The sequence below is a fragment of the Amphiura filiformis genome, chromosome 2, assembly GCF_039555335.1.
Source record: "Amphiura filiformis chromosome 2, Afil_fr2py, whole genome shotgun sequence".
NCBI lineage: Eukaryota > Metazoa > Echinodermata > Ophiuroidea > Amphilepidida > Amphiuridae > Amphiura > Amphiura filiformis.
In genome coordinates this window covers 4,417,179-4,441,970 of record NC_092629.1, presented here as the reverse complement: position 1 = coordinate 4,441,970, position 24,792 = coordinate 4,417,179, and the positions used below count along the sequence as shown (strand labels likewise).

Sequence of the window (24,792 nt, the reverse complement as noted above, 5' to 3'; positions counted from 1 at the left end):
CGACATCAATGTTCCACACAGGGAGTGTGAATTGTGAATGGGGTTAACCGAATGGGTGACTCCATTTGTATTCTGATTTCCCCTTGTGGGAGCTTAAGGTCATAGGGGGTGTGTGGATTTCCAATGGAACAGCCAAATTTTATCCAAACTCTGGGTGTAATTCTAATATAATCTTTGTACAAGATATTGCTATAATTTGAAATTTAAATATAAGGTTTAGAAATTAGGTTAAAACTTTGACAAAATAAATTACAATAATATACTAAAATATGTTAAAATAAAAGTTTGCACCAATACTATTAGCATCAAGTAGTTAACCTTTTGCACCACAATAATCTTTAGAAGTGTTCATATGTGCACATGTGTTTTTATGCGCATACACTGACTACAAAATGCTTATGTAGCGCTATTGCATAAAGTGAGTGCTTACTATAAACATGCAAATGAACTATAATTCTATAAAAAAATGAAAATACAAGGTATGCATTTTTGTAAGGAAATAAAGATCAAAATTCTATGCATGTGATTTGTTAAAATTTGTAATTGATATACAGTAAGCCAAAAATTAAGGTACCAATTCGTTCACCCTGTATATCCTAAACAAAGGCAGATATGTAATAATTGGAACCAACAGCCAATAGCTGCATCTTTTAGCTCGAATTTAAGACCTCATTCGTTGACATTGTTGAAGAAATAAAGACACGACGATCCAAAAACCCAAGGAAGATGCAAATTATAAAAGTTGCAGTTTGCCACATTGCATGCCCTATTGATTTGTACACAAAGCGTTCGCGAACAAGATAACTAGCGCTGTGCTTTCATTGATTAGCACGAAAAACTAGCGCTATGCTTTCATTGATTAGAACACAAATGTGCAACTTTTTATTTTGTATCTTCATCAGGTTTTGGACTACCATTTCTTTAATTCTCAACCAATTTCAACAAATAAGGTCTTAAATCAGAGCTAATGAGTACAGGCATCGGCTGCTTGTTTAAATTTTGACAAAATTGTCTTTATTTAGGATATACAGGGGTGAAAACAACTGGTACCTTAATTTTTTGGCTTACTGTATTTGTGATGCAATCAAGCTAAGTATGTATTTTGTCGCTAATACGGATTTTTAGATACAGTCAGTAATAGTATTCAACTTCCTTTTCTTTTTATTGTTCTCAGCAACACTAAAATGACCATATCTCTGGAACCGTAAGTCCAATTGTGATGGGATTTTCATCAAAATCAAGCTCTGAAATTGGAACTCATAATGAATTTTAAACACTGAATTTTTATTTTGTTCGACAATTGACTTATTTTGCTTGATCACATCATATTTTATGTAGACCTGTTTTCTACAACACTTAGCATTATAAATTAGCTCAGTGGTGGCACCAAACATTTTTCCCCGGTATTAACGGGGGACATATACTAATAGCGGGTTTTTTTAGAGAGAGACTGATGTAAGAAGTCTCTGAGCTTCCCAAAAAGGACTTTGGTATTTTACACTATTTTAGCCCCACGGCATGATCGGGGTGAGTATTGCTGGGTGAAACACCTCATATTTATGAGAAACATATATTACGCATAAGACTTATTGATTGACAGCTCCCTGTTGGGCTATTCCAGTTGAAATCCATACACCCATATGGAAGACATAACCTGCTGCACAGGGAGTGTGAATTTCAAATGGGGTTACCTAAATGGGTGACTCTTTTTAAAAGCTACACACATACTCTCTGTGCGGGAGATAAAAGTGATGTATTCCATAAGGGGTGTATGGATTTCAACTGGAATAGCCCACTATTACCACAGATTTTAATCAAGCCAATATCGGCCAGTTCTTGATTGGGCTATTCCAGTTCAAATCCATACACCCTATGTAAGACTTGACAGGTAGTGTGAATTTCAAATAGGTCATCTGAATGGGGGACTCCATTTGAAATCTAAACCCCCTCTGTGGGAGATTAAGGTCACATCTTCTATATATGGGTTGTATGGATTTAAATTGGAATAGCCCATTTCATGGCAATGCCAAGAGAGGACTACCTGTGCAGAACCCTGGTGCTGTGAATCTATGCTATAACACACTGTTAATAATTATATTATAAATATATTCTGTACATGTATGTACATAAGTGTTTAATAGACTGACCAATATTTACACCATCAGGGTTGCAGGAATTCACAAACTATGAGATGAAATAAATAAATAAATAAATGTTGTTTGATTTAACATGCGCTTCAGCTAGGCATGGCCTAATTATCAGCACACTTCAGCAATTATTCCGCTGCCATCAGGATATATCAGAATCATTTCCGCTTCACCAAGTCCGCAACTGATGCGCAGGTACTCTCAGCGACTTAGATTGTGATTACCCCAGCAGCTCCCCATTTTACACCTGGGTGGAGTGAAGCAATTGGGAATTAAGCTATCTTGCTCAAAGACGCAACACACTGGCCGTGGTGGGGCTCGAACCCGCAACCTTCCGATCATGAAGCTCGCGCCCTAACCATTGGGCCACCGTGCTTCCGTGAGATGAGCATATGTCTCAGTCCCTCCTTTTATTCCAATTTCTGCATTTAAAATTTCACATCTTCTTTTCCTGAATGAGCACCCCCCCTTTTTTTTTCAACAAAACATTATCTCTTTAAATCCACATGGCATAAATATTGACCAGTCCCTAAACTACTAAACTAGGGATAGAATTTCATCACATGTACATTTTGTAGGCCTGGAAACATGGAATTCAGGAAGCTAATTCCCAGCAAAAATGTAGGATTTGATTTGGAATTTGCTGGAGGGAAGGTTTTCTTCGATGGATGTAACAAATATGCAAAAGTTTCTTACTAATATTCTTGTTGTAACCAATCAGCAAGTGACATGTAATTTACACATTTGTGATGAAATTCTACCCCTAGCAAAGATGAAAGGCAATGTGGTAATGAGACTGTACAGGAAGAAAATGATTATCATAAAAAAAAGAATAAAAAAAAAAGATTATAATCAAAGGTACTATCAGTGACTAGGGGTGTCTACGTTTACACGTTTCACGTTTAACCGACCGTAAATGCACTCTCCGTTTAGGAAAATCACTAACCGTTTAAACGTTTAAAAAAAAAAAGTTATTAAGTTGTTTTTTCGCTTCTGGAGTGTCCCTGGACCTAGAAAAAACATAAAAAACCTAGAGAAGACCTTCTTTGCTTTCTTTTTTTCTTACAAATGTTTACACGGTTAACCGACCTGGATTGTGGTCCGTTTAAACAGATAGACAAATAACCATTAATTTACACCCCTATCAGTGACCTTTTTGAAAACATACATTTGAACTTTATAGCTTGACATGAAGGAGAAGTGTATACAACTTTCAGCATGTATTTGACCAAAGGGCAAAAAAACGGACAGACAGACAGACAGAGATCCCCAATACTGACGAAAATGACAAATTTTTCTTATTTAAAATTTGCTACAGTCTTTTAACTTGCTGAGAATGTGACTGGGCACACCTCTTCTTTACTTCTTACAAATATGCAAAATTCAAGATTTCTGATGTTCTCTGTGAAAACCCTTGCACAGATGGTGACATTTTTTAGTTTTGAAGACAAAAAACATGGATATTTAGGAACTGTTTTCATTTTATACCTGCGACTTAACATCAAAAGTTATGAGCAAATAAAGAGGGTTGAAAAAATAAAGAAGCTTTGGCCTTTATTATCTTTATAAAACAAAGTCGGATAATGCGACATGTGAAGGGTTTTCACAGATCACGTCACATTTTTGGCCCCCACAGTATGTGGGCCATATGTCATTTATCATCCAAATGGTTGCCTGGTTGTTTTTCTGTTTGGCTGGCTGGCTGTCTGCGCAGAAGCAGATTCTTTATTCCACTGCAGCTCCAATGTAATAACCTAGGTGCTGTATACTTTGTGTCATGTTATTTGCATATATGAATATTAATGAGCTGATTTGCATATTTTGCCTACATTTTCATTAATCCAGCTCTGCAGCTTAATTGCAAAGACCTATCAACTTCAAACTTGGTGTGGGGATTGGATATTGTGGTCTGATGTGCTGTCTAGTTTTGGGTTATCTTATTTGCATATTTATGAATAATAATTAGCTGATTTGCATATTTTGCCTACATTTTCATTAATCCACTCTGCAGCTTAATCGAAATGACCGATCAACTTGGTATGGGATTGGGAGTCTGATGTGCTGTATAGTTTTGTGTCATCTTATTTGCATATTTATGAATATTAATGAGCTGATTTGCATATATGTATTTACAAACCTTTGTGTGGGGGCCACCTTAATTACAAACCGCATAATTCTAGTTGATATTATAAAGACTTTCTTATTTAGCAAGTCACTGATAGTACCATTAATCAACAAATAAGAAGGCCCTATCTACAGTAGCTTCCAGGTGTCATATTCTTTAGAAGTGTACTGAGCAATATAGAATGCAGAAATTGTCAAATGTCTACTATAGGACAGCTATTGCAGATAGGGCCTTCTTACCCTCAATTTTCCTAATATTGATGATGTTGATAAGTGCACTAATAATAAATATTTATTAATGCCACAAATCTAAACTACACTATGTACAAGATTCCTAATTGGAGCCGCCATCACCAAGGTACTCGTCTGGTTCCGTACTGTTCCAGTGGAGTACCAGTGCAATAGATTGCTGGTGGATCCTGTGTAGTACTTTGTAGGTACTCTGTGTGCACCAGTCAGGTACCTTGGCGATAGTGTACCTGTCCAGGCAGCCCCAAAAGGAATCTTGTAGTGTGTGTCACTAGTATAATTACAGTGTGAACCAGGGTTGCCGACTCTCACACATTTTGGGTACTTTCTCACACTCGCCACAGTAGTAAATCATGCTATGGTAGTAAAATCTCACCCATCGACAAAATATAGTCCCGAGAATTTTTGTGTGCCCTTTCCCTACATCCTCCACTTTTTAGAATCTTGAGTGCCCAGGTGAAAAATATCATTAACAATTTCAGGGTCAGAATTTCATTCCACTGTGCGAGAATCATTCTTGATTCTTGCAGACGCAATTTGTGTGAAGTATTTGGTTCTTACAAATCAACTTCAGTGTAAACTACAAAAGTTTGCAAGATCAACATTGATTCACACATCTCTGTTTACAAGAATCTTTACGAGAATCTTTACAAGAATCGATTTTTGGATTCTCGCCAAAATTCTGACCCTGCAATTTTATTTGGCTAGCAATACTTCCGTCCCGGTACGCCAAGCAATTCTGAAATGTTGACAACCCTGGTGTGAATGGTGTTATGGACATATTCCAAAACAAAATAACATGCTTATTTTTTTTTTAATTTGGAAACTACATGGCTTAGTGATGATGTTATCTGAATGGGTGACTCCATTTTACACCCCCCTGTGAGGGAGATTAAGGTCATATCTTCCATGGGGGTGTATGGATTTCAAATGGAATAGATCATTTCAACACTGATCAGCTCTTTTGGAACCTAAAACTGCTTCAAAATTCCTGGCTAGGTTGCACAATCATGTACGCCACCTTCATTATCTACCGATCCTGATGAATTTGTTCAACCATGTTCGACAATCTTATGGACAGAGCACACTCGGTACGCCACCTGTTTTCAAAAGAATACTTCAGTGGAAACTCATTAATACAAGCTCTGATAATACAAAAAACCTGATAAGACAAGCTTGAACTGAATATGTGATGGATAAGACAAAATCCTGATAAGACAAACTAACTTTTGTGGCCCCACAAATTTCGTATTAAAGAGTTTCCACTGTAGTAGTACTAGTGATACATGAGTGGTGTACATGTACTGTACAAGGGCTAGAATTTCTTGTCTCAACTGTAGCATGCAGCAGGATTGTCACTAGACTGAATTTATTTAGTGCCAGCTAAAATGTCATGTTATTTGTCCCAAATACTCTCATGGTTCTTTTTCCAGCTGTTTTAATTGTAATTGGTAAAAGTACAATTTCTCTATTAGAGTGATGGTTGACAAGTCCTTATGTTCACTTGAGTGCCGTTGGTCAGCCTCAAATCTGGTTACTACCAACCGACCGACACTGACCAGTGTAGTGACAACCCCGTCCTACATGTACACCAACAGCATTTCAGCTGGCCTAATTATGCAATGTGTTTGCCGATCAATGATCTATCAAGTTTTGCTCATTATTTTCTGGTGGGTTTTATACTCTACAAATAAACACATGGGCAATTAGGCTATTTCATTTGAAATCCATACCCCCTGTGGATGATTTCAATGCCATCTCATTTCCAGTTGAACTATATAATTATGGTCAACCCAGGTGGAAAGTTATCAACAACTGTTAAAGTTGGTTGCAATTCCCAGGGTGGGGTTTAGTGGAAATAATGGTATGGGGATGTGTAGCAGATTCCGGGTACATTTTCAGCCATTTAGTTTAGACTCGGGTGCATTTTCAGCCATTTAGGTTTATTGATGGCCCTCAATTTCATGAAAATTTGGTTTATGTAAGGGAGTTTTTTCAAAATGTTCTTGAATATGTGCCAATTTGTCATCGCTTTTTGGTAAAATGGTATAATTTTCGGGTTTGTTTTTTGTCCAATTTGGTTTGAAGTCGAGTAGTTAGGAGTCCTAGCCACACATCCTCACTCGCACCAAAGTTGAAACCCCTCACCTTGGTTGGAATTCCAAAATCTTTGAGCCATTTTTCTTTGTCATAGCTCCTGTCAGTATGCACCAATAAAATCAGATTAAATTTAACGCTAAATTCTTCACACTTTATTTGAATCAATTGTTTGTGAGGGCGCTTGACTCGCTTGTTTTGCTTTTGCAGACTTCTTTTTCGCCGCTATAAACTTTCAAAAACAGCGCTACAAACACCACCATGATGCCTAGAAAACCGGATACCGACACTGGATGTCCGTAAATGATGCATGAGAGGAAAATTGCAATGGCTTGACGCGTAGTCATGATGATTGTAAAAACAACCGCACTAAATTGCGAAATTGTGTAAAATATAAAGAGCTGTCCGGTCGCGGAACATATTGATATAAGACTAACATGGAACATAAAGGTGCTATATTTAAGCATGAATGAAATGCCTTCGACAAATCCCCCTTGTTCTAGAAGAGCCCAACTCGTGAATATGCATGAGAATAAGTTGACACCGAACATCATCTGTATACTGGACATACTGTATTGCTTGTATAACTCGGCCTGCCAATTTGATGTGAAGCTGTCAAACGTCATATACCCGACTAATATGACCACGCCCGATATGGTCGTCACTGTGTTCCCGGTATCCTCTTTGCCTTGCGTTAACAAAAACATGGCCACTCCGACCGATATCATCCCTGCTGTGAAGTACTCGTAATATTCGTATGATTTTGATGATACAACCTTACCCATAAGCATGACGGGGATGATTTTGGATGCCTTTGCTAGCACTTGAGTTGGGAAACTTACAAATTTCAATGCTTCGTATTGACACCAACTACTGAGAATGTTTGATAGTGAACAGTACGAATATTTATACAATGGCGCTACATGTCGTGGTTGTTTCGTTAACATCATAACGAGTCCTGCTGCGGAGAGTGCCAAAACACGATTCATGAAAACTAAAAACTGTGAATTCTTGAATTTCTCTCCGGGATTAGTGTCATCTTTGCCGTATTCATGTGCCATGACTCGTTCTTGAAGTACACCCCATGTGAGGTAGGATCCTTGTAATCCAGCTACACAGAGGATTAGTAATACTGCTCTGTTCATCTGAAAAGTGAAACAAACAAAACGTTCATTAGGGGATCTGAAACATGACAATCTCTAGGACACAGTTCCAGGCCAATATGCTTCTACACTCATAAAATGACATATACACACACTAGGATACAGGGAAAGAAGAATTACGCGCGCACACTAGCACATTTAAACATGAATTTACAAATGGAAACATAACATGCATAGGCAGATATACCAGAGTAAAAACTCCGGACATACCTGCCTGTGCGGTGACTTGAACCCCAGATCTCTCGCTTGTCGGTTGAGCGCTCTACCACAGAGCTACACAGACTGTCCCTGATAAACAGGACTCAAGTCTGGTACTTATATATGAGCAGTCAAGGGTGAATAGTATAAACAACACATTACATACCAGTGTACGAGATCAATTAATGATGCTTACCCGCCAGCCTAATATAATCATACAAACACACTAGGATTTCAAACATGACAATCTCTAGGACACAGTTCCTTAACCGCAATACTTAAAGAATGACTTACACACACTAGGATCTCAATAAGGCAGTGAATCAAGCCCGGATATTCAGGTACCTGCCCGTTTTTCCCCTACCTGGATACAAATTCCATTTACGGATTACCCGAATTAAAAAAAAACCAAAAAACAATATTTATTTTTTCGGCTTTGTAGTGTCCCTGGACCTAGAGCTAAATGCTAGAATCATTCATGGTTGATTTCAAAATGGATACAAATTCAATGCATTTTGAAATCATTAAAAGAGTATGACATTTTTTTTTTTAAGTCAACAATTAATTATCCTAGCATTTAGCTCTAGGTCCAGGGACACTACAAAGCCGAAAAAATAAATGACTTAATTTTTTTTTTACGTCTGATACGGGTACCCGGTTACCCGAAATTACACCGGGTACCCGAATAGTCGATACGTCATTACCTGATAGGTCACAGCCTTAGATCTCAAACATGACAATCTCTAGGACACAGTTCCTTAAAGCTCTAACATCGTCGGCCTGGTCAACTGACAGGTTTGTGCAGGAATTAAATACCAACAATTAATGTTTATATAGTAGGATTTGGGCAGGTAACCTTGTCCTTACATATCACAATGTTCTTTTCAGGACCTTGGCGAGTTGGATTATGGATACTTTTATTATCATGGATTATGTTATGCCATAACATGTTGAGCTTGTGTAACACTTTATGAATATATCCAGATGTGCTGTTAACTCTTTAACTTCAATATGCTTCTACACTCAAAAGAATGACCTTCACACATTAGGATCTCAAACAGTCGGGCTACAACATAAGCAATTAGTGAGGCCAAAAAATGCACCTAGATTTTCCAAAAAGTTAAAAGGTGCGATTTCCTGCCAAAAATGCGAAATCTAAAAGGGTGAAAGGGCAAATAAAAGTGATGATGTTTGTTCACTTCGTAATCTATTATTATTACGCATAATTTATAAAGCTTATGAAGTGATCACAAAATTCAGGGCTGGAAAAATGCTTATTTCCCACAAAGTTAAGCCCAATTGCCCTCAAAATACAGGAAACTGTTCCATAATGTAAAATGTATTTCTTACACTACACGATTTCTATTGGAGTCCCCTGCACAGGTCCCGGGGGGGATACTCAATACAAATGACCATACGGGACGTGCCGCAAATATGGGTATCATTTTCAGCCTCTTGGTATATCAATGACCCCTTTTTCAAAGCCTATTTTGGTATATGAATGGGTCCTTTTTTCAAAATTTTCTCAATTTTTTTCGGAAAATAGCCCAATTTTTCCTAAAATTTTCAAAATTTTACCAAAATTTTGGGAAAATTTGTAAAAACTATGACAATTTGGGTTAAATTCGGTCGAAAATTTTGACTTTTGGTATATCAATGGGTCCAAATTTCTTGAAAAATTGGTATATGGGTCCACTTTCAAATTCTCAGCGGCACGTCCCTACCAAAACCAAACTTGAGTACCCCCCCGGGGCACAGGTACACAGTCGCCAGGCGGTCAAAATAAGAATCTTGTAGTGTAAGAAATACATTTCACATTATATTGGAACAGTTTCCGGTATTTTGAGGGAAATTGGGCTTATCTTCTCAGGAAATAAACATATATTTTTCCAAACATTTAACCATTTCCCTCCAAATCTCAAAATATCCCTGGAATGAGTTGCCTCGTTTCTACATTTTTTCCAGGCATGTCACAAATTACCACTTTATCCTTGTATTTGTTTTAGCCCTATATTTAGCTTTTATTCAATTAATGTATATTGTAAATGTGTGTATTACCTTTGGTTTATCTTGTGTACTGGATTTTGTACCGCCTTCTTCCAAAGATGTTTTTTGTTCTGCACCAGCTACACAAGCTTTCACCGTCTTGAACCAGCAACCATGGCCTGCAAGAAACAACATTAATATGTGTGAATTATTGGTGACATTGTCTTTCCTAACTTCATTATTGTCAGGTTTCAGATTCTGATGTATATGCAAGTATTATGTTTTATAAAACAAATGAACAGAGGATCCATACTGGTCAAGCAACACAACCAACATCAACGATGAGAAAATCATTATTTAAAATAAAAGTGTCCAAATAAATTCTCAAACACCCTTTTAATCACTCACTGAAAAGCTACAGATAGGCAAGGGGTAGAGAATATGGACCCAGTAACCTCAAAATTAGTTGATTTGTTAACTTTGTCTACCATCCCTGTGGTTTTGGATTTTTCTAATGCAGACGTAACAGTGCATGTACACCATTCTGGTTTACATACTGCATTAGTTTTTATCTTGTCTTTGTCTTTGTTCCCCACACCAAGTTGGTATACCTGGCTCGAATCTTTCTAACTCAACCCTCCAAAATGAACATTTCAAACCCCAATAAAACCACGCTTAAGAAATTACAAACCCCCTAACTGCCCCCCCCAAGTGTAAAGTTGGCAACTGACCCTGACCTTGTAAACACACAATTTTTATTTGGGGCAAACATACTTGTGTAAAATTGAAAATTAGCCTAGTAAATTATAAATTTTCACCTTTTAAATTGAGGCTAAAATAATGTATAGCTGAACTTTTTTTTTGCCCTTTGGTACACTACACAATTATCATACATGTAGTAACATAGGGCCAAAATGATGTCAACTGGGGATTATTTTGTAAAGCCTCAGATAACTGACCCTGATACACTGCTGAACATGTAAAATAAAATACTTGGACCCCAAAAAGGAATTTTTATGACAAAATGTCAAATGACACTTGAAAGTTAATATTCCTCAGCTTTCATTTTTCCCCATTTAGCCCCCCCCAACAATATTTTACCATCTCAACAACAATATATATAGAGAAGCAATCATGACAAGTATGGTCTGGGATTTTGCACTACACCGTCACCCTCGCAACAAGTATGCATGTGTGATTGCTGGTGTGCTGGTAGTTTGTTTAAGCAAAGTTTAAGGCAAGTTCAAGATCTGAAATGGCAAAGATATGCTGTAAGGTTCTCTGAACCTTTATCAAGATTTGTTGCCAAAGAGATTGAACTTTTAATATAATTTATGGCAAGGTTGAAATACATTTAAGTTTGACACAAGTACAAAATGTAAGGCTGAATGTTGTATATAAACTTACCGCACTTGCTGCAACAAGTGTAAAGATCCAAGACAAAGACCCATTCCTTTCTACCCTATGTCTGGGCAAACAAACACTTTGTTTTGGCCTTAGTACCATTCCTTCCCATTGCCATATCATTGGCCTAAATCACACATAGCACCTTGCTATACTTTATGGTTTTTGTTCATTGCACAGAAATTTGGAAAGTCAATTATTATGCATATTGACTGCATGCTCAGTGCCAGAAGTGGGTAAGTGTAATAGCTGCCCTGTGAACATTTGGCAATTTACACACAGTATATTGTACCTGTCTACACATGGCAGTCCAAAGCAACTGTCTAAATTTGTCAACATTATTATATACTAGGCGGTTACCCATATTTGGCGGTTCTCGGCTGGCGCGATTACCTGGTTGATGGTGACTGTACCCACCAAGTTCATGCCCATATGACAGTTTTTACTTATTTGACCTCAGATGACCCCTGGTGACCCCAAAATGACCTTCCAAAAATTTGGCTCTAAATGTTGATTACGCCCACCAAGTTTCATGCCCATACGACAGTTTTTACTAATTTGACCTCAGATGACCCCTGGGTGACCTCGGATGACCCCAAAATGAACTTCCAAAGTTTTGGCTCAAAATGTTGTCTGTACCCACCAAGTTTCATGCCCATACGACATTTTTTGCTAATTTGACCTCAGATGACCCCTGGATGACCTCAAGTGACCTTAAACCGCTAACCAATACCAACTTGTTCTGCATGGGGTCAAGATGCACCCACCCACCAAGTTTGAGAAACGTGTGACCCCTAGTCTCAGAGAAAAGAGGTAAATAAGGAAAGTGTGCCCCCTGTAGGACTACATGACACAAAGTATAAAAAAGGTCCCTCGTAGGACTACTTTCATCTAACAACCACAACCCACCCGCCCCTATACACGCAGGACTACTCAGTAAATAATATTAAGGAAAATGGGCCCCCTGTAGGACTACATGCAGCAATGTATAAAAAAAATCCCCCCCCCCTAGGACTACTTTCATCTAACACTGACTCACACATCCCACCCCACCCCATACCGTAGGACTACTCAATAAATAATAATAATCTATGGTACACTGATTAAGCATGCATACTGTGAATAAGAGAGACTGGCCATGGCAACCTATGGGGAATAAGAGAGACTACCCCCTGGGAGGGGGCCCCGGGGTTAGATGACTTCAACAAACATAAACTTCTTCTTGCCAGGACAGAACTACACCCACCCACCGAGTTTGAGCCCCGTACGACCTATGACGGCCTCACATTAGCAGTCACAGACAGACAAACAGACAACTCTACAGAGAATAGCGTATTATTATATAGATTAGATGCTTGTTCATTTGTATAGCAAAAATGCTCATACATTGTACATTGTACAAGGCCCTGATAATATAAAATGGTGCCCCAATTCTGGTAAAAAGGGTGCCCTAATATGGTAAAAGGGTCTCCTAATATAAATACGGTAAAAAGTGCCCTAAATATGGTGAAAGGGCGTCTGATTATGGTAACATGCTTGACAGAATCTTGGAGGTGCGGTTTGAACATGTTGAAAGGCCTATCATATTCAAGTTTGACATTTTTTTGTTATTGTCATGATTGTGAGAAAGAAAATGTGAGATATTATGATGAAGTCAACACATGGAACACATGGTCAAATTTGATTCAACTGCTCGTTACTTGTGAGTGTCAATGGATTGGCATGATTTTAACAATGAAGATACACAACATGTCATTCTACATCATATTTTTTTAATGATTTTTGAAAATCGATTGAAAACATGTATTGATTTATTCAAACATCTGTCAGTGAACTTCAAAGTGAAAAGTATAACCTGTATGGTAAAAGGGTGGCCTGATGGGTGCCCTATAATAATTAATAATATGGTAAAAGGGTGGCCTAATATGTGAGCGTACACTACACATGAGCCGTAAAGTCTGTTAGTCGGCAAATTGAATTCTGAGATACAGTGTAAAATGTGCATGAATGTCATATTCATCATGTTCATAGGTACCTCAATTAGGCGCGATATTTTCATTTGATAGTGTTTTAAAAACCAATCAATAACCGTAATGCTGAAGAGGATAATAATCTGCTACCTATTTCTATAGAATCATTAAATTGCTCTAGTCTTTGTTTGCTTTAGCTAAATCCTGTTCAATTGCATTGTATTTTGTCTAGGTATATAACCATACAATGAGAGGACATTCCTGAACCTCGTTAACTTGGGGATGATTTGAAATGACCGCCAATTATGACTTTATTACCAGCAATGTGGAAAAAGAGACCCATGTAGAACCGAAAAAGGTACCACTTTGTTGAAGGAGCAGAGTTTAACAAACCATAACCCCGCTTCTGGTTATCATTTGCAGTCAAATGGATATACCATTTTAAAGCTTATGATATATATTTTCTAACATGAAATAAAACAAAATTAACCGGGGGCTGACATTACGGCTGATTCGTAGTCATATGGTAAATGGGTGCACTTCCAATGTATGGTAAAGGTGCATCTAATTTTCTTCACTAACATGTTACTATTATGGGATGGTTTTCCAATCACAAAGCACATCTTGACAATGGAAGGTGCTAGTTTTTGGAATGTTTACTGCATAGCTGCCACACAAGCTGCAAAACTCCTACCATTTGGTTCTATGCTTAGGCCAATCAAAGTCGATTTTGAGTTTCCCGTCACCCGCCCTCACTTCATTTTCTGACCCTCACTTGAATTCATTATTGTGATTTTCCAGAAAATACTGACAAAAACTGGTTATATTTGCCAAAAAATGATGAATATCCATCCAAAATCAAAATCAAAACATACATTTTGCTGTCAACCTTGTAGACTCTTTTTAATATACTTATGAATCTCATTTGGGCTAAACATCCATCTTCAAGTGAGTGAGCAGTAAATAACAAAACATTTTACATGCTTGTTGGTCATATAATGAAAGGCAGAAAAATAATGAAAAATGAAAAAGTTACCTCACTTGTTTTCAGAAATTATGTGACGGGAAACTCAAAATTGACTGTTAGTGGCCTTATGATGCAAGATTCTAGCCATACTACAGTACAATGTAAGACAAAATACGTCCAATTATTGTAACATAGATTTTTAATTTTGCAACACAGAGAAATCGTGGCTTTAGCTAAAAGGGTGCTCTAATGGTAAAAGGGTGCCCTAATATGGTAAAAGGGAGCCCTATGGTAAAAGGTAAAAACATGTTATTATTGTATGGTATGGTTTTACAATCACAAAGCACATCTTGACAATGGATGGGTGCTAGATTTTGGAATGTTCACTGCATAGCTGCCACAGCACAAAGATGAATTTATAAACAAACTGCATAACTCCTACCATTTTCCTCACCTCCCCTATCTAGGTAACCGCTGCTCCTGACGTATCGTATTATCAACCACGCTGGTATTATGACAGACGCATAGCCAAGTAGGTTTAAGGCTAGACGGATGATCCAGAAATCGGTCCAATATGATTCGGGTTCATCTTTCAGTGCTGCTTCGAATTCGTTGACATCTTCTGAGATGGCTGGGACAGTAATGAGTAGGACTGCCGTGATGAGGTGAATGAACTTTGCCATGGTGACCTTCAAGCCTGATGTGTGTCTAGCTAGAAGATAAACAAAGTTGAAATCAAAGTATGTGTTCAAACCAAAGTTATTATTCTCAAGGATAACTGACTCAAAATAGCACCAAAGGATATGCTACCTGTTGAACTCTACTAGCAATAGATGAAATAACATCATAGAGGTAATTGTATCCAAAAGTTGCCGTCAAATTAAGAAATTAACTTGACATCAAAAAATGGTACAAACAAAATGAAATAGTTCATTTGAATCAGTGATTTTTTAGAAAACAATCAGGTGATTCATGGCATGTATAGTATACATTGTATACTCCAGATGTTGTTTCTTTTTAAAAAATGAGCTTTTTTGATATATGTATGTACTTTGTAATGTTTTTTATTAATACAGGGTCTCCCCGTCAGTCTGAAACACCGTTAGTCTGAACCACCCCTAGTCCGAATTTTTAGGGTTAGAGTAAGCTTAAAATTCGGACTAGCGGTGGTTCGGACTGATGGTGTTTTGGACTGACGGGGTGTACCCTAATACAAGCAAAGGAAATCCAAAACCCCAACTGCATTTAAAAAAATTTTTATTCCACTATTTCATTCGTGTGCGCAATTTGAAAAGAAAGAAATTTTTGTTTAACCAGCGGGATACACACATGCGACAATGCATCACGTTGCGTAGTCGTGCAATTTGTTAACCTACAGATACGCTACGCCTACGCAACACTTATCTGCATGCGCGGCGCAACTTATGGAAGTACTGATTTCACAAAAACTAGTGGTCAAATGGCTCGATCCTTTTTAGCTGATAAAATGTGAGGTTTTTTCAAGTTCTCTCGTCCGATTTTAATAAACACATCAAAAGAAATAAGTCCTAGTGCCGTGGTCGGCACCGTTTTTTAATGTCGACATGTCGATAAAATTCGTATACCGACGTTGACAGTGTGTCGACATAAAAAAAATTCTAAAAAAAAAATTTAATTTAATTAATTTTCAAAAAATATTTTTGGCCAGAAAAGCAAGTTATAGGCCCAAAATGACTTGTTATTCAAGGTTGGAAACCAGAGAAATACTGCTACTCAAAAAAAAACCAAAAAAAAAAGCCAATTTTTTTTACAAAGTTGATACATTTGTATATTTTAATTACTTTTGCTTCTATTGCTACAAAAAAATGTAGCAATGCATACTAATATAATTCAATGTGTCCCTAACTGTTCAATAAAAGCAAAGGTAATCAAAATAAACAAATTTAAGGCATGTCGACCATGGCACTAATAAGTCCCCCTCTGAACATGTCGTCATAACATTGTAAGGTTTCGTTTTGTACCAATAAAACTAACTTTGAAATAATTATATGACTGTTTACTAAGTGCTGTGTGAAAATGAGTGATAATTTCCATGAGTCTGACTTCAGGGCTGAATGAGCCTAAATTGAAGGCAAAAACTGCCCTTTTCAAAAGTCACAAAGTAGGCCTATGCTTGTCACAAAAGTTGATTCATGGCTTGTTACTAATGGAAAACCCCATGTGTTTGAGTACAGTTTAAAATCCTCACCAAGTTTTACTTTACAATGTTATGACGAAATTTTCAGAGGGGGACTTATTTCTTTTGATGTGTTTATATCAAGTTATGAATGGGTTAACTTTTGCTCAAACTTCTCAAAAGGGGCTGTGGATTCATCTGATGTTGACGTAATGTGAGGGGAAAAACAAGAGTTGTTACATTTTCCTGTGAGCTTTGATCAAAGTGCAAAAAGTGACCATTTTAACTTCAATGGCAATTATTTCCATGTTCATTTTCTCACTGAAATGACAATATAAGTACGGTACACGATAACTCAATAAATTCAGTACGTTATCTAGGTAAGCAATTATGCTAAAGTGACAAGTTCTCTGTGTCACAGAAAAATCCACGGAATTTAAGAAAAAAAAACGGATAACACAGAAATATGCGGAAAACATGCTTTTCCTTGAGAAAAATAAAAATGGTAAAAAATGACCTTTTGCGTTGAAATCAGAGCATTTTTGGCCCCTGTGCCGGGCTCCTGTGTGGCCAAAAAAACTGACCACCGCTCAAAATTTGACCTTTTTGCTTATAACTCAAGAACGGTAAGTCGAGGTAAGTCAAACTATACTTTTCTGAATCCTTGCAATGAGAGGAATAATTTGGTGTGCTTGTAAACCAGATTTGAGCAACTTTGAAATTTGACCACTGTGTTGACCTTTAACCTTGAATATGGCCGGAGTGCCTGGAAATATTTTTTGTTATAACATCTTGAATGTGTTATAGGACCATAAAAGGAAGCTAGGAGCAATTGCCGAATAGGGTGCAACTCTACTTACAAGACTGCCCTACCCCAACCCTAGTGCCGTACTATTACGCTGACTTTCGTATTCGGCGAGGAGGACGATTTCGACCTCCTCGTTTGTTTACAAACAGAAAGGTAGACAAAGGGGCCTGTCAAACCTGTTCCGCTTGTCCAAATACTCAAGTATCAAAAGGATGGTCCACAATAGAGACTAAATCAGTGATTCACGCAACATAGGGGATTAAAAAACTGTGAAGTAGCACCATGTGCTTCTATTGTCCAATTTGCCATCAAGATTTCGAATGAAAACAGTTCAGACCCAGTACACGATAATGTCAGAAATTTGTTCTGGGTCTGATTATTCGGACTACCCCAACCCTAACCTCCGTAAACGAGGACTGGACTCAAGTCTAGCAAGTTGCACCCTATTCCGTAATTGTACCGGAAGCTAAAAAAGTTGGTTTGGTAGAGTCCTGGGGGGATGCACATTAAAACCTGGTAGATACCCGACTATTAAGAGCCAGTCTCCCTAATTTATGTACGGATTTGCGATACAAAAGAAAATATAATTGTCTCTAAAAAATTATGAATATCCCTTTATATTTTGTGGAAAAATTAAAATCAAAACATACATTTTGCTGTCAACCTTGCAGACTCTTTTTAATTATTCTTTTGAATCTCATTTGGGCTACTATCATCATGTGAGTGAGCGGCAAATAACAACACATTTTACATGCGTGTTGGTCATATAATGAAAGGCAGAAAAAAAGGAATAATGATTAAATGAATAAAATAATGAAAAAGTTACATGTACCTCACTTGTTTTCAGAAATTATGTGACGGGAAACTGTTAGTGTTAGGGGCCTAATGCCTATTCTGTCAGACGGACATGCATCCGGGCATGATGAACCGGCTGACAATAGCACTGGAGTGAAAACATGCAACATTTGCATTCACTGAACTCTGGAGTGTACATCACAAGTTGCTCGAGAAACACTAGCCACGAATTTGCTCACGGATGCATTGCGTGTTAGAGATATGCTCGAACAAATCACAAGCTATCACACTACAATGTATATTGTGCCAGGTTCGACTCGCTGGCTCTTAGTCCGAGGTGCTCTGACGATAACACTCCGATCGCCATGCAATCTACGTTTATAGGTGTAGTAGGCCAGTGCCGCAGTGGGACAACGGAACCGCTACGTGAACGAGCTAGCTGGCTCTGCAAATAAAAATATGCGATAAGTTGTTTTCACTCCAATGGCAATGATGATGAATCGAATGCAGGGGTAGCACTAGGTTTTAAAACCAGGGGTTCTCAGAACCCTGAACCCCTGAAAGTGTTAAAATATGCGCCAAATCCTAAAATGAGGGGTTTAGTCAAGTATTGAATGCCCGTTTCAATATACAGGATTGAGTTTTAAGGCGTGAAAAGTGCGATTCGCACGCCATACGCACGCCTGAAAATACGCCGAGGGTGCGATTTTTCGCACACCTAAAAAAAAAAAAAAATATTATTTTTTAAATTTTTATTTAGAATGTCCCTGAACTTAAAAATGTCCCTGAAATATTTTTAATTTTTTTTAAAACTTGAAAAAAAAATTACAAAAAAGATTTTAAAAAATTATAAATTCATGTTCAAAATAGGCAAATTTATAATTGATGTTCACATTACAACCTATTTATGAAGTAAAGAAGCATACAAAACAAATGCATTTTAAAATCATTCATAGATTATTATGTGAACATAATTTACAAATTTGCCTATTTTAAACAAGAATTTATAATTTTTTAAAATCTTTTTGTAATTTTTTTTTTTTAATTAAAAAAAATTCCAGGGACATTCTAAAGTTCCAGGGACATTCTAGGGACATTCTAAATCCAAAAAAAAAAACTTATTAAAAAAAAAAAATTACAAATGACACTAGCAATAAGTCCAAAGTCCAGGGACATCTATGCAGTATACACCATTCATTACCCCAGAGCTTTTACCATGGCCATTTAAAAAAAGTACATGTATGTTGTCACAATTGCTAAGTTTTAGCTGAAAATGAAATCATAGTCATACACCAGTTTTGAAAAAAGCACACCTTGGTTTATTTAGGTGTGCGATTTGCAGCACACCTAAAAGCACACCTCGGGTTATCCAGGCGTGCGATTTCCAGCACACCTGTCACATTGCAAAACTCAATGCCTGAATATATCAGTATCAGATTTTGTGATTTTGGTTATGAAGTGTAAATAGTTAAGGCCTGGCAAAAACGCAATCTCCCTTTCACGCCGCAATTCTCGCTATTAACCAACTATCTGGCTTTTAAAGAAAGTTCCCACGCAGTGTACTTGCTTTAAAAGTGTTGCTTTATGCCATAAAAGTTCGCCGAATTCCATAAAATGCAGTTCAACTTCGGCAAAGTGCAGAATTCAACAGCATTGCAAGTCACATGGACGAGTGAAAAAGCCATGATTTACTCAATAAAAAATGACATTTCATTGCAAATGAGTTCAAGTTTAGGCCAAATATCATGATATTTATTGAATTACTGGAGTATTTTGACTATAAAACATAATTCAAGGGCAAATTTTTGTCACTTTTTTCTTCTACGGCCTCGTATTTCACCGCTGGCATATCTCTACACACCACCCTTGAAGCATTTCTTACCGATCCCTAGAATTAGAAATTACCAACTCACATACATGTACGTGTCGTCATTCAGTACTGCAATAAAACTCATCAGTGATTCTAGACAATATCACAATCTGTGTTAAATTACGCTGGCGGTGTGTATTTTATTTTTATTTTTAAATTATGTTACAATGCTACGGCGACTTCACTTCAACATTTATGTTATTGCATTTTATGTTAATACATAATTTCTGGACAGGTTGTAAATATTGGAGATCGAAGCTTTTATTTTTCTTTCACATGTTTTCATTTTTCTGCGCGCATGAAAACCCCTGAACTGGTATGCAAAAATGAATAGATGCGCTCAAACTTAAAAATATGCGCTATACGCGCAGAAACGCAGGTTAGCGCGACCCCTGATCGAATGATTGATTGCATGAATGGATGTGACGTGGCTCTGACCGAGAGAATACGGTGATCCACCCAAAATAAAAAATCACCGTATAGATCCCTGTACTAGGCATAGTCTAGCCCCGGAGCACACCGTCAACATCCCTATATCTTCGTGTTAAAAATTGCCGTGGTAGTACGATAAATCCTCACGTTTTTCAACAACTACGCATGGTGATTTTGAGCTATTTTGTTCGAGATAGGCCGTGCGACTCAGGCTATGCATACAATTTGAGATTTTGAGAGCCGGCCACACTGTTTCTATTCTATGTTTTACGATTTTCGCATGATCAGTATATGGCTGGCCGTAACCGCCACAACGTGGAGCTGCTACGCGTAGCTTACTTTTCGCTTCGCGGAGCTAAATTGACCAATCATGTTAGATCTTTTCATTACGCGGAGCCAGTTGATGCATCATCGTTCCAGAGAGAGAAAACTCTTGCCAAAATTAATGTTTACTATGTGGATTTTAAATGAATCGAATGTAAATAAACCACAAACAGTTGTACAGGATCAATACCATTGTTTGATTAGTGTATAGTCAATGTTACCTTGCATGCATGTGCCATGTGTGTGGCGTGTTTGTTTGTTTGTCTACTGTGTCAGGCCAGGATCACTGACACCCACGGTACTGATACTGTCATACTATCACGGTGATCATATTGTTGAATGTTGTTGACTTTAAAATAATCATGATGCAGTCATGCCTACATAGAATTCACCACGACCTTTGAAGGACTTAAACCCCATTAAAAGCTATTAAACCAAGATAACACTCAATGAAAACAGCTCAACTATGTTACATCAGATCTTCTCTGGTTAAATACACACTGCACTTGTGTCTGTTTTACCTGTGCAATGAACAATGAGCTGGTATTATAGTTTCAGTTGGGTGAATGATTATAAAGCGAACGCAAGGTAACAATACTGTCTGGGCTTTTGTTTACGAAATGAGACAATAGTCTGCTTATTGTTAACCAGCGTTCTTGAAAATGAGAAGCATAATGGTTTGCAGACTTAACACGGTTTAGAAATAATTTGTTCATATTTTTTGGTGTTATCTGTCGTTTACATATCCTTGCTAAAACACAAAAGTACCAATATTTCCAAACACCTAAATTAGCTAAAAATTTAGGAAATGTTACAAAACTATATTTTCTAGAATTTCAGAGAATACTTTAAATATTGACTGGTTATTTTTTACACAGTGACGTCATATAGGCAATGGCATAATACTTCTAACATACACTAGGTCACGCGTCAATGGTGAGCGCACTGAGTATTGTGTATAGGAAAACGGGCAGTACCGTAACTACAGTATGTATGGCCTACTACTAGTATATTAAGTAAATCCGAACTGGTTTGCTGAAGGTCGAATTCCGCAGGCCACGCCGCGCAAGTTGTACAAATCAGCTCCCGGCGTACACTGCAGATCGCAGAATTGTGTGCATGGTTTACCACCACTCTGCCTAGCTATATAGTTGTGTACAATACTGTATGAGTTTCTTGTGAGTGCATGTCCATCTTAATAATAAGTCGGTTCGTACTTTTCATAAATTACTTTTTGAATCATAACTATCGTGACCGAGGATATCTTGCAACTACGTGAAGCTCGTCTGGCAAATTCTTAATGACTAAATTCGCTTCACGTAATGAGTAAGTCGTACTTGATTGGTCAGTTTTACCTCCGAGTAATGAAAAACTCTAACATGATTGGTCAATTTGGCTCCACGGAACAAAAAGTCAGCTACGCGTAGCAGCTCCACGTTGTGGCGGTTGCGGCCTACCATATCAGTATCCCATATGATATTTCTATTGTAAGAAAATTTTATTTGTTGTCACGTAAATCACAGGTTTCGTTTAAATGTACTAACTGGAAATTAAATGTACTAATTAGTGAGGACCGGTATTTTGCTGTGGATATGTTTAACTGCAATTTGCGGGTAAAAATTTGAAATCCTGGGTAAAAATTGTGATCATATTCAACTCTTTGAGAAATAATAATATAAAGGAATGTATGTAAAATCCAGCTGCAATACAATGTACATTATTGACACACTATCACGCTCTTTGTCTTCGTCAATAATAGAATAATCGATTTCAATCGAATTGAATGCATGAGTTTGTAGTTGACTACTGAGCGACCTAAGCGATCGATTGCTAGCCAATCAGATAGAACTCCTTTTCTTGCGTTCAGTGAAATACCACTCGCCTGTCGCTCACTACCATTCGCCCGTCTCTCACCAACGGAGTATTAAATTTATATTTATCGTATAGGACGTCGACGGTGTGCGGAGTCTAGCATGCTACTGAGCTGATGCTAGGCTTATACCTGGTCTCATGTACCCATACCTAGTGTATGGGTACATGGTATTACCAGGCATTCAAACAGGCACGGAGAGAGCTGTCAAAGAGTGTATATTTCAAAACATGATAACTACACCAGTTATAAAAATTCCTGTATACCTACCACTTTCAACTTGCATTAAAAGTCCTTATTCCATGTCTGAAAAATATGATCCCCAATTTGTACTCACTTTGTTCAAGAAAGTTTAAATATCCACAGTCAAATTTCAGCTGTATATGTTCAATGTATATACTCCAAAACATAACCCCAAATCATGATTTCCAATTATTACACCTCAATACAGCCCAAGGCAGTGCAAGCAATAAAAAAGTCACTGTGTGTCCACTGAGCATTTAATCCATAGCACCCCAATGTGTGCAGAAAGGCATGAAATGGCAACCCTTTCTAAATTGCCAACATGTTAACTCCTCATTGGTTAATGCTTGCATGCTTGAGTGGAGGGTATTTCAAGACATAGCATGCCATGCATGTGCAATGATGTGTGCAATATTGCATCATTATCTGGAACATGTGTGCATATTATCATCATATTGAGGCATAGTTCTTATTCTCTGCACTAGATGGTATTGAAGAATAGGTCAGCCAGTGCAAGGAATGAGATGGAAAAAAACATCCTATCCTGCATTTGGGAAGAAGCCATCTCCCAATGAGTGTGGTTGGGAGTTGATATGGCAATTGGGAGGCTTGGCCAAGCACATTGTCATAAAGGTCAGAACATGCTATGATAACATCTCTGATCAATTCATGAAAGTTGGACATTTAGGAAGCTGCTGCTGGGAATATTGACATGAAATTGTCATTTTGAAGGAACATACATGTTGAAAATGGATTCTATAAATTCTTCACCATGTGCTGGTCAAGCTTGAGCAAACATGAAATGGTAAGTGAAACATATTTGGGAGAAAATTACAGCTGTACATCGAAGGTGGCATGTTTTGGTAGTCCATTGGGAAAGTGAATTAGTATGATGTTCTGAACATATGCTAGGCTATAGTTCACCACGTAAACTTATGTTATGGCTCAAAATTCGGACCGCTCGCCAATAAGTTTACTGCTTTCTATGTTTTGAAATTTGTTGACGTTTTAACGATCCCCGATTCCCGGTCGCTTATTTTAGCCGTGTCACATGCATGACGCTGGTGGGTACCAACCAAACTTCAGAAAAAAAAAAACCTCGATCGCCGATAACGATGTGATATGGGACTTACATAGGATTACACAGAGATATTTCTTGCCAAAATTTGACCATTTCTAGGCAAGTTGGCCCTACTTTGTCTGCGTTATATGAAAAAGGACAGTCTTAAGTAAAGTATAAGTGCAACGCTTTTGATGTTTTGATGTTTTGGGAGACTGGGAGGGTTCAGAACAAAAAAATGATGGAGCCTATTCTTGACTGTGTAATATTGTAAGCCCCTCTGAATCATACTCCGGCTGGAACGAATGAGTGGAGCGCCATCTAGGGAAAGCCCCACAAAAAGGTTGAGGAAAGTTACCATACCGCGATAAGATAAAGATAATATCAGCCTAATATCGATCATGCGCGCCACTCCTCTTTATTGGAGAACCGCCCTGCCAATCACGGGTATCGGGCGATCCTCGGCTACGATTGGTCAAGAGTCGCCAGATACCGGATCGATGGTAGGGTGGGGTCGCATATAAGGGGGGAGCGGAGCGAAGATCGTGGCTCTCTCTCTCACTTTTCGTATCAACTTTTCATATTGTAAGATTGTCAGCCAATAAATCATGGATCAATAGGAACCACACATCTGGCCTGATGCTGTCTTGATTTTGTCTTCACTATTAACACCATCCGTCGTCTAACATAACCACTAATCTACTAAGAAGAATTACTAAATGAGACCCGTCATAAAACCGACCTAAGGGGTCTTATAACTGGTTCCCACACCAGATTCGACTTGTGTGCCGGTGGATTTAACAATTTTAATCCTATGTCGACCGATGTTAATTATCACATCGCTGGGGCGATACAGGGACTCATAGCCGTACAGGCCATCATCACTTTTGCTATTTTTGCACTATTGGCAGCTATATTTTATACCTATTC

At 37.8% G+C, this 24,792-nt stretch overlaps 1 protein-coding gene across 1 annotated transcript in view; it reads right to left on the bottom strand.

Annotated features, from left to right (window-relative positions):
* Positions 1–591: 591 nt before the first annotated feature.
* LOC140145791 (adenosine 3'-phospho 5'-phosphosulfate transporter 1-like) overlaps positions 592–24,792 on the bottom strand; it is a 39,785-nt gene continuing 15,584 nt past the window's right edge. The window contains 4 exon segments of the mRNA XM_072167470.1: positions 592–6,841; positions 6,843–7,762; positions 10,037–10,143; positions 14,748–15,013. Coding sequence (XP_072023571.1) covers positions 6,766–6,841; positions 6,843–7,762; positions 10,037–10,143; positions 14,748–14,988 — 1,344 coding nt within the window. The 5' untranslated portion in view covers positions 14,989–15,013 and the 3' untranslated portion in view covers positions 592–6,765.